Here is a 15,889-nt window from a genome sequence, read left to right as displayed (position 1 = left end):
CATCTTATTCAAAAGTCATCATCATATGATGCATACCTTGAATATTTTATGAATTGATTTTGATGAACCTCCTTGTGTTGCCATTACTTATCTTAGTTATATATAGCCTATACTTGAGTTTAATTCTGTAGAGCGTTTATTATCTCAAATGAATATGATTTGATACTTGCAAATATGCTCTCAATGGGTTAAGTTGAAAATATGTTGAAATTTGTAGAAAACATATTTTCAAGATTAACAATTTGAATGTTTTATTGAAAATTATCTTCAAATTTTAAACTCTTAAATGGAATGCTCAATTAAGGGGGAGAAAGAAAATTTCAGGGGGAGAGATCATATGGAACTTAATCGCATAAATCCATAACTAAAGGAGAGAGAAAGAATACTAAATGAGAAATGATCCTAATACTCTCCAATATGTATCATCTGAAATTTAAATATGAAAATCTTTATGATACACCTTGAGGCTTGTTATTTGGTTAGTATATCTTATGCATCAACCATGAACTAAATTGCAATTTAAACAGTTGATCTTAAGTGCCTCTAATTTAATAAAAAAGGGAGAGAAAAGCATGGAACGTAATGTTTTATGTTTGATTCATGATCATTGTTGTCGATATCTGAAAAGCATGAATAGATCTCAAGAGGCTTACATAAATGAAAAAAAAAATGAATGTTCTTAAAAACTAAATCAATAAAGGTTACTCTATGTAAATTTGGCAAAGGACTTTTAGTATGCTTTTAATGTCTAATTGGTATCAATTTCAGCAGATTTTTGGTATCAAACTTTGTGCTTCATTGAATATCTTTTGAAAGTTGAATTTTCATCTGTACTTAATTGGTAAATCATTTGTTGTGAAGGATTTCACCTTTTCATAGTATTAGAAATTTTCATTGAAATCTACTAATGAGTTCTTATTGGCTTGCACTTTAGAGTTTTTATCCTGTGCCAATTCCTTTTAATTGATTTTGATATTATTCTCTTTAACGGAGTAAAAGAAAGTCTTTAAAAGAGCTCTAAAAGAACTTTCAAAACTTTGCATTTTATGTATGCTCTAAGATATATCATAAATTGCATGAATTCATGTTTTGGTATTTGTGCCACAATGTTTTTATATCATAAAAGAACTTTAAAGTCATTAAGAATTAATGATCCAACATGATGTTATATTTTTCGAGTATATAAGTTTTGATATTATACTCTAAAAACATTGATTAGATTGCTCTCATGTTGCTATATATTTAATATATTGGGCAAAAGATCTTAAATGAACAAGCCTTCATAATTGTTATTAAAGATCTTTCAAAAAAAGAGTAGGTTAGATTCTCATTTGTGCTTTCTTTGAATATCATTCTTGACACTCCTTGAATTAACTTGAAAAAGATTCCACCGCACTTGATTTGAAAACTATCTTTAGAATCTATATTTAAAGGTCTCTTTTGGTTCGTATCTCAAATGTATTATTCTTAAAGCCAAACTTTTCATTCTTGATTCTGATGACATTCTTAAAGCCAAATAATTTCGAGTTTATTCTTTTTGAAAGACGGGTAAAAGAACTTTAAAAGAATGTTAAAATTATCAAATTCAATGTGATCTCATTTAAATTTGCTCTGAAATCATTTTAATTGGCTCTGATACATGCTCATTAATCTTGTTCTGACATTATTGCCTTGAGTTATATTATTTATATTCATGCAATAATTCGACATGCATTGATTGAAAATCAGAATACAATAAGGAAGAGAAATATCTAAGTTTAGTTTATTACTTTGCGCTTAATGTTTCATTATTTTGCAACCTTTTTGATGTTGTCAAAAAGCGGGAGAAATATCTGAGTATATGCTCATAATGTTTTATGTGTTGATTATGTTAAGTTGATTAAATCTAAAATATTATCATAAAGTATGTTTTAAATATGCATGCTTTCTACTTCATGCAACTTAGCTATGCATTAGTCCTAGAACACAATCTATTTTGATGTTGTCAAAAAGGGGAAGAAATATCTGAGTATATGCTCATAATGTTTTATGTGTTGATTATGTTAAGTTGATTAAATCTAAAATCTTATCATGAAGTATGTTTTAAACATACATGTTTTCTACTTCATGCAACTTAGCTATGCATTAGTTCTAGAACACAATCTATTTTATGTTGCATATACTCCAAGTTTTGTCATCATCAAAAAGGGGGAGATTGCTGATCCAAAGATTGATTTTGATGATCACAAAATCTTGAAGTATAATTACTAATGTTTGTGTTGCAAGAAGAAAGATAATTTGTTTTGCAAGGAACATAGCAAGTTGGAAAAATACAAGAAGGCCTCAAAAGCTCTCAAGAAAAGTTGGAAGAAAGTCACACTTCATTGGCCCAAGTTTCAAGTTCAAAGGATTCAAGTTGGAGTAGCAAATTCAAAGAAAAATTCAAAAGAACAGTCCTCGAGTCGACTCTTGGAAGTTCAGAGTCGACTCTGGCACTCTGGAGTTTCAAGGAACAGTGCTCGAGTCGACTCCGACTGTTCACGAGCCGACTTCCGTACAAAAAGACAGAGAGTTGATTTTCAGCGCTACAGTGCTCGAGTCGACTCCAGCTACAGTCGAGTCGACTCCCAGCTACAGTGCCAGGCAGACTCCTATTCACAAGTCGACTTCTGCTTCAGCCGAGTCGACTCGAGCATGCTAGGAGGCATAACTGCTAGTTTTTTCTCAACTCCAACGGCTCTATTTTTGTCTCTAACGGCTAGATCTTTGTTCCTACGCCAAGCTATAAAATCAAGGGAAGAGCTAGGGAAGAAGTTAAGAAAGTGGGAGAGAACACATAAGAAAGAGATTTCAAAAAGATTTCAAGAAAAACCTTCCAAAAGCGCAAAAGGACCATTCAAAGCAAAAGAGAGAGAAGAAGGGCATCCGAGTGAATCTCAAAGCTTCATCTCCAACTGTGTGCTGCCTTAGTGATCCTCTACCTCGTGCGAAATCAGAAGAGGGTCAAGTAAAGAAGAAGCCGAGTTCCTTCATCTACAAAACTTGTTTGAGGGCTTCTTCTCTTTACTCTATTTGTTTATATTTATTATATCTGCTTGTTTGAGAAGCTTGTATTTGTTTTAAACTCTTATTCTGACATCTTGTAACTTGATTCAATCAAGGGATTGAATCAAGAGGTTAAGGGTTGTTGGTGAGCCAGTGAAAACCAACATTGTAGGTTGTAGTTGGTAATCCGGAAAAAACCAACTGGGTTGGATTGTGAGCCCACAGTCGGATTGGTTCTAGTCGGTGAGCCTGTGAAAACCGACCGAGTTCGTTGTGATCTCGTGAAAACAACAAGTTAGGTTGTGAGCTTGTAAAACAACCGGCTGTAATCTGAGGGATTATAGTGAAATTTTCAAGAGGTCTTGGGAAGTGGATGTAGGTGCTGGGGTGCACCGAATCACTATACGTTTGTTGTGTTTGTGATGCTTTCTTTCATTGTTTAATTTCCTCACTTACTTACTTAAATAAATATCTAATTGAATTGCTTGCTTAACTCTTATCTGCACATCCTTTAGTTGCAAGTATATTCAAATTGTTTAATCAAGTTTTATTTAATAAAACTGCATTAAGATTCATTGTATTGAAATGCTTGCTTGGGAAAATCTAGACTAATTGTTAATTGAGTCCGCTGCTTAATAGTTTTAATCTTGATCAGATTAGAATCAAACTATTGCTAAGTTTAAATTCCACTGTGCATCCATACAACTTAGCTTAATTAATTGAAAAGTTTAGAAGTAGTTGAAAAGTTTTAAAAGATCCAATTTACCCCCCCTCTTGGGCTGTATCTACTGGGCAACAGGTAGCATACCCACAAACCAATGGAAAGCTGAGGTGATCAACCAAAAAGTTTTACAAAGACTAAAAGTGTGGCTAGATCGAGCAAAAGGATCATGGGTCGATGAGTTATATGGTGTCTTATGGGCGTATCAAATGACATATTGAATTCTTACCGGAGAGATGACCTTCAATCTTGCTTTTGGAACATAGGCAGTGATCCCACTAGAGATTGGACTTCTATTACTTTGGGTGGAGAGCTTTGACGACCATACAAAATCTGTTTGACTTTGGGCCAACCTTGATCTCTTGGAGGATACAAGAGAATGAGCTCAGAAAAGCATGGCAATGTATCAGCAAAAGGCAGCTCGATATTACAACTCAAGAGTGAAGGAGAAGCTTTTCTGACCTGGTGACCTTGTATTGAGGAGGGTTGAAGCATTGCAACCAGGAGAGCTTGGAAAATTAGCCCGAACTCAGAAGGACCATACCAAATAGCCAAAGCGATACTACCAGGAACCTACAAGCTCAAACAATTTGATGGCACCCTGATTCCTCAGACTTGGAATTCTAAGGATCTATTATCAGTAAGGCTTGTTGTATTCTAAATTTATAATTAATGAAGTTCTTTTTATCAAATTTCTATCTTTTAGGTCAGTGGTCGATTAATGAATTATTTAGGTCGAATAGAAATACAGATATATTAACAAGGATATCCCAAAATGCCTGGGACCTTGATCCAAGGCCTCCAAGGCCGAGGAGAGCATGAAGAAAGAACCAGCTACTCCCATGGAGACACATCAAAAATATCGAGACTTCTATAAGCCAAGCCCACTCAAAAAACAAGTTGAATTTAGAGATGAACTCTAGATACTTATATGAGGACAACCCAGGATTGGCTGGGATCTCACCGATCTTCTGATCGAAATCAAGCCTAAAATAAGGCCCCAACAAAATTTAGTGCAATAAACCAAACTCAATAGAAAATTAAGAACATTAGTCTAAAACAAGCAAATTCAAACTCAGTTACCTTGCAAAATCTTATCTTCATTGCTTATAAAGTTTCTACATTAAGCTTGGGTACTCAAGCAAAAATGAGATACAACAAACTCGACAAAGACGAGCAAAAAAAGAAAGTAAGAGAGGATTTATTACTCCTCATCATCATCGTTCTCCTCATCCTCATTGTCCTCCTCGTCGTCGAGTCTAACTTGAAGACTGCTGATAGGTGCATGAAAATGTACCTTTTAACACTACCACTTTAGGCTAAATTGTTAAGACTTAAGCATGATTTGGATATTTTTATGATATTTTTCTAATCTGAACTTTACTTCACAAAGTGTCCAAGTCTTAATTGATTTTGGTGATTTTATTGTAGGAATGGAGTTAAGAAGATTGAATATCCCATTGCAGTCCGAATGAAATGAAACTTGGTGGAGATGAAGTAGACATGTTGAGGTTTCATATGCATCAAGAATCAGGTCAATTGGAGCTCCAGAGAGAAAGTTATGAAGTTGCAAAGTTAGGTTTCCCTAAACCGCCAGCCTGGGCCCTGACAGATCAGACCTTTGTGTAGTATTTTGATGATTTCGGGAGCTACAGAAGTCCAATTGAGATGATTCAAATTTTGTTGGAAACTAGACTTCCAGAACTTTCAAATGACTATATGAACATAAAATTTGAAGATCGGATGCGATCTGGAGAGTCTCCCGAACCTCATGCTGACGTTGGTGCTCGAGGGTAAAGTCGGAAAAACACATGCAAACGTGTCTAAGTTGTGTTTCCTAGGATTTTTAGCCCCAAAATCATATATATACTTGGGGAGCACGCCGTTCTAAACAGAAAAAAGGCTGCATTACAAAAAAATCACACTAACTGGATAAACAATCAAATCTAGATATAATCAAGCACCTCAACAATTCTATAGAAAAAGACATGGCTGAATCTATGAAAAGAATAGGTTCAAGATTATTCCAACACAAGAAAGATCTATTGATGAGAAATGATAAACAAAAATTGTATCAACATGAGAATCTATTACATAGATCAAATATAAATGAAACTACCATCATCCAAGCGAGTGACACAAGTTCAACAAATCTTTAAACCTCTCCCACACCTGATACAAAGTCTCACTATCCTTTTGTGCAAAGGTTGAAATCTGTCTCTTCAAACCACTGGTCTTATGGTGGGGGAAGTATTTGTTAAAGAAAACCTGTGTCATCTCATCCCAAGATCCTATTGACCGCGGTCTCAGTGAATACAACCAACTTTTCGCTCTATCTTTCAGAGAAAATGGAAAAAACTTAAGTCTAACTGCATCTATTGTACCGGGTTGACTATGAAAAGTCGCCACTACCTCCTCAAACTCTCTAATGTGCACGTAAGGATTTTCATTCTCTAAGCCATGAAAGGTAGGAAGTAACTGTATCATTCCTGGTTTAAAATCCTGTTGTGGGACATTGGGTGGGAACATAATGCATGACGGTGTGGCTGTGCATGTAGGATGGAGATAGTCCTGGAGAGTCCTAATGGGCTGATCTTCGTGATTGCTCATGGTGTTAGAATTTTTGGCTCCTCTTGATGATTTCTTTGTAATGCAGCCTTTTTTCTGTTTAGAACGGCGTGCTCCCCAAGTATATATATGATTTTGGGGCTAAAAACCCTAGGAAACACAACTTAGACACGTTTGCATGTGTTTTTCCGACTTTACCCTCGAGCACCAACGTCAGCATGAGGTTCGGGAGACTCTTCAGATCGCATCTGATCTTCAAATTTTATGTTCTTATAGTCATTTGAAAGCTCTAGAAGTCTAGTTTCTAACAAAATTTGAATCATCTCAATTGGACTCCTGTAGCTCCCGAAATCATCAAAATACTATACAAAGGTCTGATCTGTCAGGGCCCAGGCTGGCGGTTTAGGGAAACCTAACTTTGCAACTTCATAACTTTCTCTCTGGAGCTCCAATTGACCTGATTCTTGATGCATATGAAACCGCAACATGTCTACTTCATCTCCACCAAGTTTCATTTCATTCGGACTGCAATGGGATATTCAATCTTCTTAACTCCATTCCTACAATAAAATCACCAAAATCAATTAAGACTTGGACACTTTGTGAAGTAAAGTTCAGATTAGAAAAATATCATAAAAATATCCAAATCATGCTTAAGTCTTAACAATTTAGCCTAAAGTGGTAGTGTTAAAAGGTACATTTTCATGCACCTATCACACCTCCCAACCAGCTTATTGCTAGTCCCTAGCAATTTAAGCGAAGAAAAAGAACGGACTATATCCAACCCAGTGTAGACAGCTTTTGCATGAGCTAAGCAATAATATTCAAGTATAACAAACAAAGTACTCGCAAGAGATCAACAATACTATCAAAATCAGTCCATCAAGAGCAACTCCCAGAATTCGTGTGTGTGTACTCTAAGCCGTAACCATCTTACCACCAACCCTGACACATACAACGTCGAGAACATTTCAAACAAAAGCTTCAACTCCATATCTCATAGGTATAATATTCAATAGTAGACTGGTGTAAGGGGTCTCTCTATGGAGTTGAGAAAGGGTGTTCACACAAATATATGAGAAGGCAAGTGTTCATGAACAAGCAACAAACAAGCATTGATCTTATGATAGGATCACCAACCATTGGGAACTCAACCATTCTTACCACAAACCCACTTAGGATCAAAAAGGTCAATAATAAAAGGTTGTAATGAGGCTAAAGTTAAGTAAAATAAAAATAATAAAAGGATGGATAAGAGAATTCAAAAGAACTTTCCAGTACATGCTAGAGGTCTTCACAAGATATAACATCAAGCACAACTTCCTCAAACCGCTTGTACCTTTTTTTTTTCTTTTCTCTTTTTTTTTTCTTTTTTTTTTCACGCTAGTCATACCATTTGGTTATTTCATCAACAACTTCATACTAGCATTTTGAACCTGTGACAAGCAGTTTGGGAACCAATAGAATCATTTTCAGAATGGAGATTAGAGCCTGAGACATTTTCAAGGCCTGTGGTAATAGAAAGCTGAAGCTGCTGGTGGAGTTGATTTGTTTCTTTGTTTCTTTCTTTTCTTTTTCTTCTTCCTTTTTTTTTTTTTTTAATACAACCTTTGGTTGCAATTATGGAGTCCATTTCAGCAAACCTGCCAGCACCAATGAGAAACCACCACAGTACATCCCCTTTCTTGTCTTCATTATTTGCGGACCAATTATTTATCATCCCTAGCATGTACTTGAAAGTAAAAGGTAGGAAAGATATAATAATTTAGGCTCAACTCCAATGTGGAGGGGGGGGTAAGGACATATGGGTTTACAAAGGAAAGGGTTCTTTTTTTTTCGGCTCAAAATGGCTTCTAATGGATAAAACATGGGTTAGCTTGAAAGGCTCAAACGTTCATCCTAAATTGACCTTCATCATCTCCTAAGTATAATCAACCAACATACCACAAACTGTGCAATAAAAATTCCCAATAGAGCAACCAATTCAAAAAAATCAATGAACGCATGCCACAAGTCTCTGAACATGATGAACTCTCTCTCTCTCTCTCTCTAATACTCACCAATGCGTAAATACTTAAGTTTGAGAGTTCTCTAATTGTATGCATTGAACATCCATCAAACCACAAGGCTTAGATGCGTGCATAAAAAAAGAATTCAAAGGGTGTCTTAATAGTGTGACTAAGATAGAAAAATTGACTCCAGCAAAAATACTCTGTAATCATTTGTTTTTTTTTAAAGCAAATTCATGCAAAAACATATACACATGGGCTGCCCTCCCCCAACTAAAACATGACATTGTCCTCAATGTATGGAAATAAAAGCATAGAAAACAAAATAGGATAGAGGTCACCTGATTAGCGGAGCACAAATCCATGGTAAAAACAGGAAGCTGGCAAACCTGAAAATTAAACTAAGGAAACCAAACGAAATAAAACAAAACAAGCAAAAACAAAAACTGAAACAAAGACAAATTAAAGAAAAACAAAAAGAAACAAGGAAAAAGAGAAACGTACCTGCATGGGCATAGCATCACTGTTCGTAGACGGGGTCCATGAGAAGAATATCTTCCTCTACTGGAGCCTCTTTCTCAAGGACCGGCTTGAGTCTCTGGCCATTTACCTTAAACATCCGACCATCTCTAGGATCTTCTATCTCTACCGCTCCATTCTCAAATGTATGCTTTACCACAAAAGGACCAGTCCACCTAGATCGTAATTTACCAGGGTGTTTATGAAGCCTAGAATCATATAAGTATACTCGTTGATTAGGTGCAAATGTTTTTCTAAGAATATTTCTATCATGAAATGCCTTCATCTTAGCCTTGTAAATTTTAGAATTTTCATAAGCTTCATTTCGCAACTCTTCTAACTCGGTCATCTGGAACTTCCTAAGCTCACCGGCTTCAGGTAAATCAAAGTTAAAGTTCTTAATAGCCCAATAGGCTCTATGTTCTAGCTCTACCGGTAGGTGGCAAGGTTTACCAAAAACAAGCCTATAAGGTGACATGCCTAGGGGGGTCTTGAAAGCTGTACGGTATGCCCAAAGTGCATCAGTTAATCGCAATGACCAATCCTTCCGGTCGGGGTTAACCGTTTTCTCTAAAATACGCTTAATCTCTCTATTAGCAAGCTCTACCTGCCCACTTGTTTGAGGATGGTAAGCTGTAGAAATCTTATGCACCACCCCATACTTCCTCATCAATGCTTCAAAGGAACGGTTACAAAAATGTGTACCCCGGTCACTAATGATAACACGTGGTGTACCAAAACGAGACAACACATTTTTCTTTAGAAATTTAATTACTGTCTTATTGTCATTGTTCCTACAAGTTGCAGCCTCTACCCATTTGGACACATAATCTACTGCAACAATAATATATAGATAACCAAAAGAAGGAGGAAACGGTCCCATAAAATCTATACCCCAGCAATCAAAAATTTCTATCACTAAAATTGGATTCAAAGGCATCATATTACGACGGGACAAAGCTCCTAATTTTTGACATTTCTCACAAGAACGACAATAAACATTTGTGTCTCGAAACAATGATGGCCAATAAAATCCACACTGCAAAATTTTTGCAGCGGTTTTCTTCATAGAGAAATGGCCTCCACAAGCTTGGGAATGACAGAATTCTAAGACACTTGCTATCTCATCATCTGGGACACATCTCCTCATAATTTGGTCAGGACAGTACTTAAAAAGATGTGGATCATCCCAATAAAAAGAACGTACCTCTGTTAAGAACTTCTGCTTATCCTGTGCATTCCAGTCTGATGGCATCTCACCTGTTACCAAATAATTGACAATATGTGCAAACCACGGCATGGAGGTGATAGAAAATAATTGTTCATCTGGAAAATCATCACGGATCGGTGGTGTATCTGTAGTATCCTCAAATATTAACCTTGAGAGGTGATCAGCCACCCCATTCTCTAAACCCTTCTTGTCCTTGATGGTTAGATTAAATTCCTGCAAAAGCAAGATCCACCTAATTAATCGCGCCTTAGCATCCTTCTTTGCGAGAAGGTACTTAAGGGCTGCATGATCTGTAAAAATTGTAATAGGCGAGCCAATCAAATAAGCACGGAATTTATCTAATGCAAATACTACAGCTAGTAGTTCTTTTTCAGTAGTAGAATAATTCATTTGAGCACTATTTAAAGTCCTACTAGCATAATAAATGACAAAGGGCTTTCCCTCTCTCCGTTGACCTAAGACAGCCCCTACTGCGTAGTCACTTGCATCACACATAATTTCAAAAGGTAAACTCCAATCTGGTGGCTGCATAATGGGAGCTGAAGTGAGCTTCCCAATAAGCGTTTGGAATGCCGCTTGGCACTCTTGTGTCCACTCAAATGGGGTATCCTTAACTAGAAGGTTACACAATGGTCTAGATATGGCAGAAAAATTCTGGATAAACCTCCTATAGAAACCAGCATGACCAAGGAATGATCTAACATCCTTCACAGTCTTAGGTGTGGGCAACTTAGAGATCAACTCAATTTTGGATTGATCAACCTCTATTCCCCTAGAGGAAACAATATGGCCCAAAACAATACCCGAAGGCACCATAAAATGGCATTTCTCCCAATTCAATACAAGGCCTTTTTCTTTGCAACGAGCTAGAACCCTTTTTAAATTAAACAAACATACATCAAAGGAGTCACCAAAAACAGTCAAGTCATCCATAAACACCTCCATGCAATTCTCAACCATATCACTAAAAATACTCATCATGCACCTTTGAAAGATAGCTGGAGCATTACACAAACCAAATGGCATACGATGAAATGCATAAGTTCCAAAGGGACATGTAAAAGTGGTCTTATCTTGGTCCTCTAAAGCAATTTCAATTTGATAATAACCAGAATAACCATCTAAAAAACAATAAAAGGGATGACCAGCTACACGCTCTAAGATTTGGTCGATGAATGGAAGGGGAAAATGATCTTTGCGAGTGGCAGCATTTAACTTCCTATAATCAATGCACATGCGCCACCCGGTTGCTGCTTTGGTAGGGACTAATTCTCCTACATCATTCTTCACTACTGTGACACCTGACTTTTTAGGAACTACCTGCGTAGGACTAACCCACTTGCTATCGGCAATCGGATAAATAATACCCGCATCTAACAGTTTTAAGACTTCATTTTTCACAACTTCTTTCATGGTAGGGTTTAGCCTGTGTTGGGGGTCTCTACGAGGGTTAGCTCCCTCCTCCAAGTGAATCCTATGAGAACAAATTAAAGGGCTGATGCCTTTAATGTCGGCCATGGTCCAACCAAGTGCTGATTTATGCTCATTCAAAGTTGTAAGTAATTTTTTACCTTGTGATGCACTTAAGTCAGAAGAAATTATTACAGGAAAGGTATCACCTGGACCAAGAAATGCATGTTTTAAACCCTTAGGCAGTGGCTTTAACTCGACTTTTGGGGCTTCAATGGTAGATGGCTTCGGTTGTTCTCGCATCAAGGGCAGCTCCTCAAATCTTGGTTGCCATGTCCTCGTCCCATAATCCTGAGATGAATCAAAAACAGCACAAATATTAGTAACATCATTAGAGTCAAATGTGCTATCAAACCCAGAATTAATAAGAAAATATTCAAGAGGATCGGGGTCATGTTTTGTGATGGCTTCCTCTTGCATAAGTGTGTTTATCAGGTAAGTTTGGTGACACTCATCGTCCTCCTGTGGCTGTTTGCTTATGTGGAAGATATTGACCTCAAGGGTCATATGCCCAAAGGACAACTTCATCAATCCATTCCTGCAATTAATAAGAGCATTAGCGGTGGCAAGAAAAGGTCTACCTAAAATAATGGGGATTTTTGATTCAGAAATAACAACAGAGTGTGTATCTAGAATCAAGAAATCAACAGGATAGTAAAATTTATCAACTTGAATTAACACATCCTCAACTATCTCCCTTGGTATCTTTACTGACCGATCAGCTAACTGTAAGACCACAGAGGTGGGTTTGATCTCTCCTAATCCCAATTGCAAGTAAACAGAATAAGGCATGAGATTGACACTAGCTCCCAAATCAAGTAAGGCCTGTGCAAACTCATGATTCCCAATAATACAAGAAATTGTGGGGCATCCTGGGTCCTTATATTTTGGTGGGATTCTCTGTTCAATCAAAGCACTTACTTGTTCCGTTAGAAAAGCTGTTTTCTTAACATGGTGTTTTCTTTTTACAGTGCACAAATCTTTAAGGACCTTTGCATAAGTTGGAACCTGTTTTATCACATGTAACAAAGGAAGATTAATTTTCACTTGCCTTAGGTTCTCTAGGATCTCGCTACTATGGTCCATAACTCTTGAGGTAGACTTGAGAGCTTGAGGAAAGGGCACTCTAACTGGACTCTTCACTATCTCTTCCTCTCTTGGAACATCAACTACATCACTACTCAACTTCTCTTGTGTGTCCTTAGGCTTGGGAACCCTTTCTATAACCTTACCACTTCGAGTAGTTATGGAATTAACCTCCTTAAGATCTTGCCTATCAGGGTTAGAAGTTTGTGCCATATGCTGACCTTGGGGATTGGGTTGAGCTTGCGATGGAAATTTTCCTCGCTCATTTACGGTTAAAGCACTAATCAACTTAGACACTTGACTCCTAATCTCTTTATTTTCCTCAACCACCTGAGTAATCATTGATTCAAACTTCTGGTTTGTCTTATTCTGAGCCTCAATAGAAGCATGTAGTGTGTCCTCTAAAGGATTCCTAGAAGATGGGGCATGGTATGGAGGTGTAGAATAAGCTCTAGGCAGCTGTGGTTGTGCAGGATGTTGCGGGTCAGATTTCCAACTAAAGTGAGGATGGTTCCTCCAACCAGGATTATAGGTATCTGAAAAGGGTGTAAAAGGCTTCTTGTACATACCTAGGGCATTACAATGTTCCTCATACACACCCCTCATTTCAGCAAATGTGGGACAATCCTGAGCTAGGTGATCCACTCCACCACATACAAAACAGGGTCCATGGGACTCAACACGAGAAACAGTATGTGTAACCTTTGTATCCTTTGTTTTTAAGGCCTCTAACTCCCTAGTCAGAATTTCTATCCGGGCATTGAGATTATCCTCCTCTCTAAGATGGTAAATTCCTCCACTAGAAGGAGTAGCTGTAGGTCGTGACCTACTAGTACTATCAGTCGCACTAGGTCCTGTCCAAGTATGAGCTTTCTCAGCTAGATCATTCAGGTACTCTATGGCCTCATCCGGATCTTTCTGCAAGAACTCACCATTACACATCATCTCTACAAATTGGCGCTCTCTAGGTGTAAGTCCCTCATAAAAGTAACTAACTAAACGCCAACTCTCATAGCCGTGATGAGGACACAAGTTCAACAAATCTTTAAACCTCTCCCACACCTGATACAAAGTCTCACTATCCTTTTGTGCAAAGGTTGAAATCTGTCTCTTCAAACCACTGGTCTTATGGTGGGGGAAGTATTTGTTAAAGAAAACCTGTGTCATCTCATCCCAAGATCCTATTGACCGCGGTCTCAGTGAATACAACCAACTTTTCGCTCTATCTTTCAGAGAAAATGGAAAAAACTTAAGTCTAACTGCATCTATTGTACCGGGTTGACTATGAAAAGTCGCCACTACCTCCTCAAACTCTCTAATGTGCACGTAAGGATTTTCATTCTCTAAGCCATGAAAGGTAGGAAGTAACTGTATCATTCCTGGTTTAAAATCCTATTGTGGGACATTGGGTGGGAACATAATGCATGACGGTGTGGCTGTGCGTGTAGGATGGAGATAGTCCTGGAGAGTCCTAATGGGCTGATCTTCGTGATTGCTCATGGTGTTAGAATTAGATGGCGTATCGGGCAAATTCACAGGAAAAGTGTCAGGTTCTAATTCCGGTCTTCTTGCAAATCTACCTAACTCGTCTCTATGCCTACGCATGCAACACAAAATATATGTATATTATTTTTATTTTATTTTCATTTTTTTTTTGCACAATCAAATCAAAACTATGAATGAAATAAACTGAAGACAAAAAGCAAGAGAAAAAAAAAAAGAAGAAGAAGGAACGAGGTTACCGCTTTGACGAATTAATTCAGCAAACCTATTCCTTGAAGCGCTTCTTGTACCGTTCTCCCCGGCAACGGCGCCAAAATTTGATTACGCCCAAAGAATAACGCGGCTATCGCAGTATATATTGGGGTGTCGATTCCACAGGGAGAAGGTAGGAACACTAAAAGGAACTACAAAACTAAAAAGAAATATCAAAGCAGTAAAATGTGATGTGAATGTTTAAAAGTAAATTGACAATTAGATTGTAGTAGTGAAAAGATGTGACCAGAATTAATGGCAGCAAAGCATCGGGAATTCCTCACTTGAATCAGGTAATTCCATTCATATTTGATCCATTGGATAACTCAATTAGAGATCATAGCACCAGATTCTCTAATTGGAGGATATAGCATTACAATCAAAATATTTAGTGGTAATTCTAGAAAATCATTCTCCTCTTTTAAAACCAAGGATTGTTATCCTTTTAGACTCAGATTCAAAGATAAAAATATACCCAATGGCAATATTTCAGCAAAAAATCACACTAACTGGATAAACAATCAAATCTAGATATAATCAAGCACCTCAACAATTCTATAGAAAAAGACATGGCTGAATCTATGAAAAGAATAGGTTCAAGATTATTCCAACACAAGAAAGATCTATTGATGAGAAATGATAAACAAAAATTGTATCAACATGAGAATCTATTACATAGATCAAATATAAATGAAACTACCATCATCCAAGCGAGTTCATCCCTAGCTTCACCAAAGAATTAGCTCTCCATGAATTTTTGGCTCCTCTTGATGATTTCTTTGTAATGCAGCCTTTTTTCTGTTTAGAACGGCGTGCTCCCCAAGTATATATATGATTTTGGGGCTAAAAACCCTAGGAAACACAACTTAGACACGTTTGCATGTGTTTTTCCGACTTTACCCTCGAGCACCAACGTCAGCATGAGGTTCGGGAGACTCTCTAGATCGCATCTGATCTTCAAATTTTATGTTCTTATAGTCATTTGAAAGCTTTGGAAGTCTAGTTTCCAACAAAATTTGAATCATCTCAATTGGACTTCTGTAGCTCCTGAAATCATCAAAATACTACACAAAGGTCTGATCTGTCAGGGCCCAGGCTGGCGGTTTAGGGAAACCTAACTTTGCAACTTCATAACTTTCTCTCTGGAGCTCCAATTGACCTGATTATTGATGCATATGAAACCTCAACATGTCTACTTCATCTCCACCAAGTTTCATTTCATTCGGACTGCAATGGGATATTCAATCTTCTTAACTCCATTCCTACAATAAAATCACCAAAATCAATTAAGACTTGGACACTTTGTGAAGTAAAGTTCAGATTAGAAAAATATCATAAAAATATCCAAATCATGATTAAGTCTTAACAATTTAGCCTAAAGTGGTAGTGTTAAAAGGTACATTTTCATGCACCTATCAACTGCTGAAATCAATTTCTAGATGAAGCCTAAGTGCTTGGGCCTAGTAGTCTTCGAAGCCCTTTCAGAAGGCATCGGTAGCATTCTCG

At 37.3% G+C, this 15,889-nt stretch overlaps 1 protein-coding gene and 1 non-coding gene across 2 annotated transcripts; one reads left to right on the top strand and one right to left on the bottom strand.

Annotated features, from left to right (window-relative positions):
- Positions 1 to 8,778: 8,778 nt before the first annotated feature.
- Positions 8,779 to 15,238, bottom strand: LOC120111831 (uncharacterized). Its single transcript, XM_039129761.3, has 2 exons — positions 11,316 to 15,238; positions 8,779 to 10,844 (listed from the first exon to the last, which is right to left on the bottom strand). The coding sequence occupies exons 1-2, from the start codon at positions 14,003 to 14,005 to the stop codon at positions 8,843 to 8,845; spliced, it is 4,692 nt and encodes a 1,563-aa protein (XP_038985689.3). The 5' UTR covers positions 14,006 to 15,238; the 3' UTR covers positions 8,779 to 8,842.
- Positions 13,641 to 13,748, top strand: LOC120105904 (small nucleolar RNA R71). The gene has a single exon (XR_005508148.2). It is a non-coding gene; the product is annotated as a small nucleolar RNA R71 (small nucleolar RNA).
- Positions 15,239 to 15,889: the final 651 nt, after the last annotated feature.

This window comes from Phoenix dactylifera, chromosome 1 (assembly GCF_051530095.1).
Source record: "Phoenix dactylifera cultivar Ajwa chromosome 1, Ajwa_hap1_PhDact_Kaust_v1.1, whole genome shotgun sequence".
In the NCBI taxonomy this organism is placed as follows: Eukaryota; Viridiplantae; Streptophyta; class Magnoliopsida; order Arecales; family Arecaceae; genus Phoenix; species Phoenix dactylifera.
This window is presented reverse-complemented; position numbering and strand designations above follow the sequence as displayed.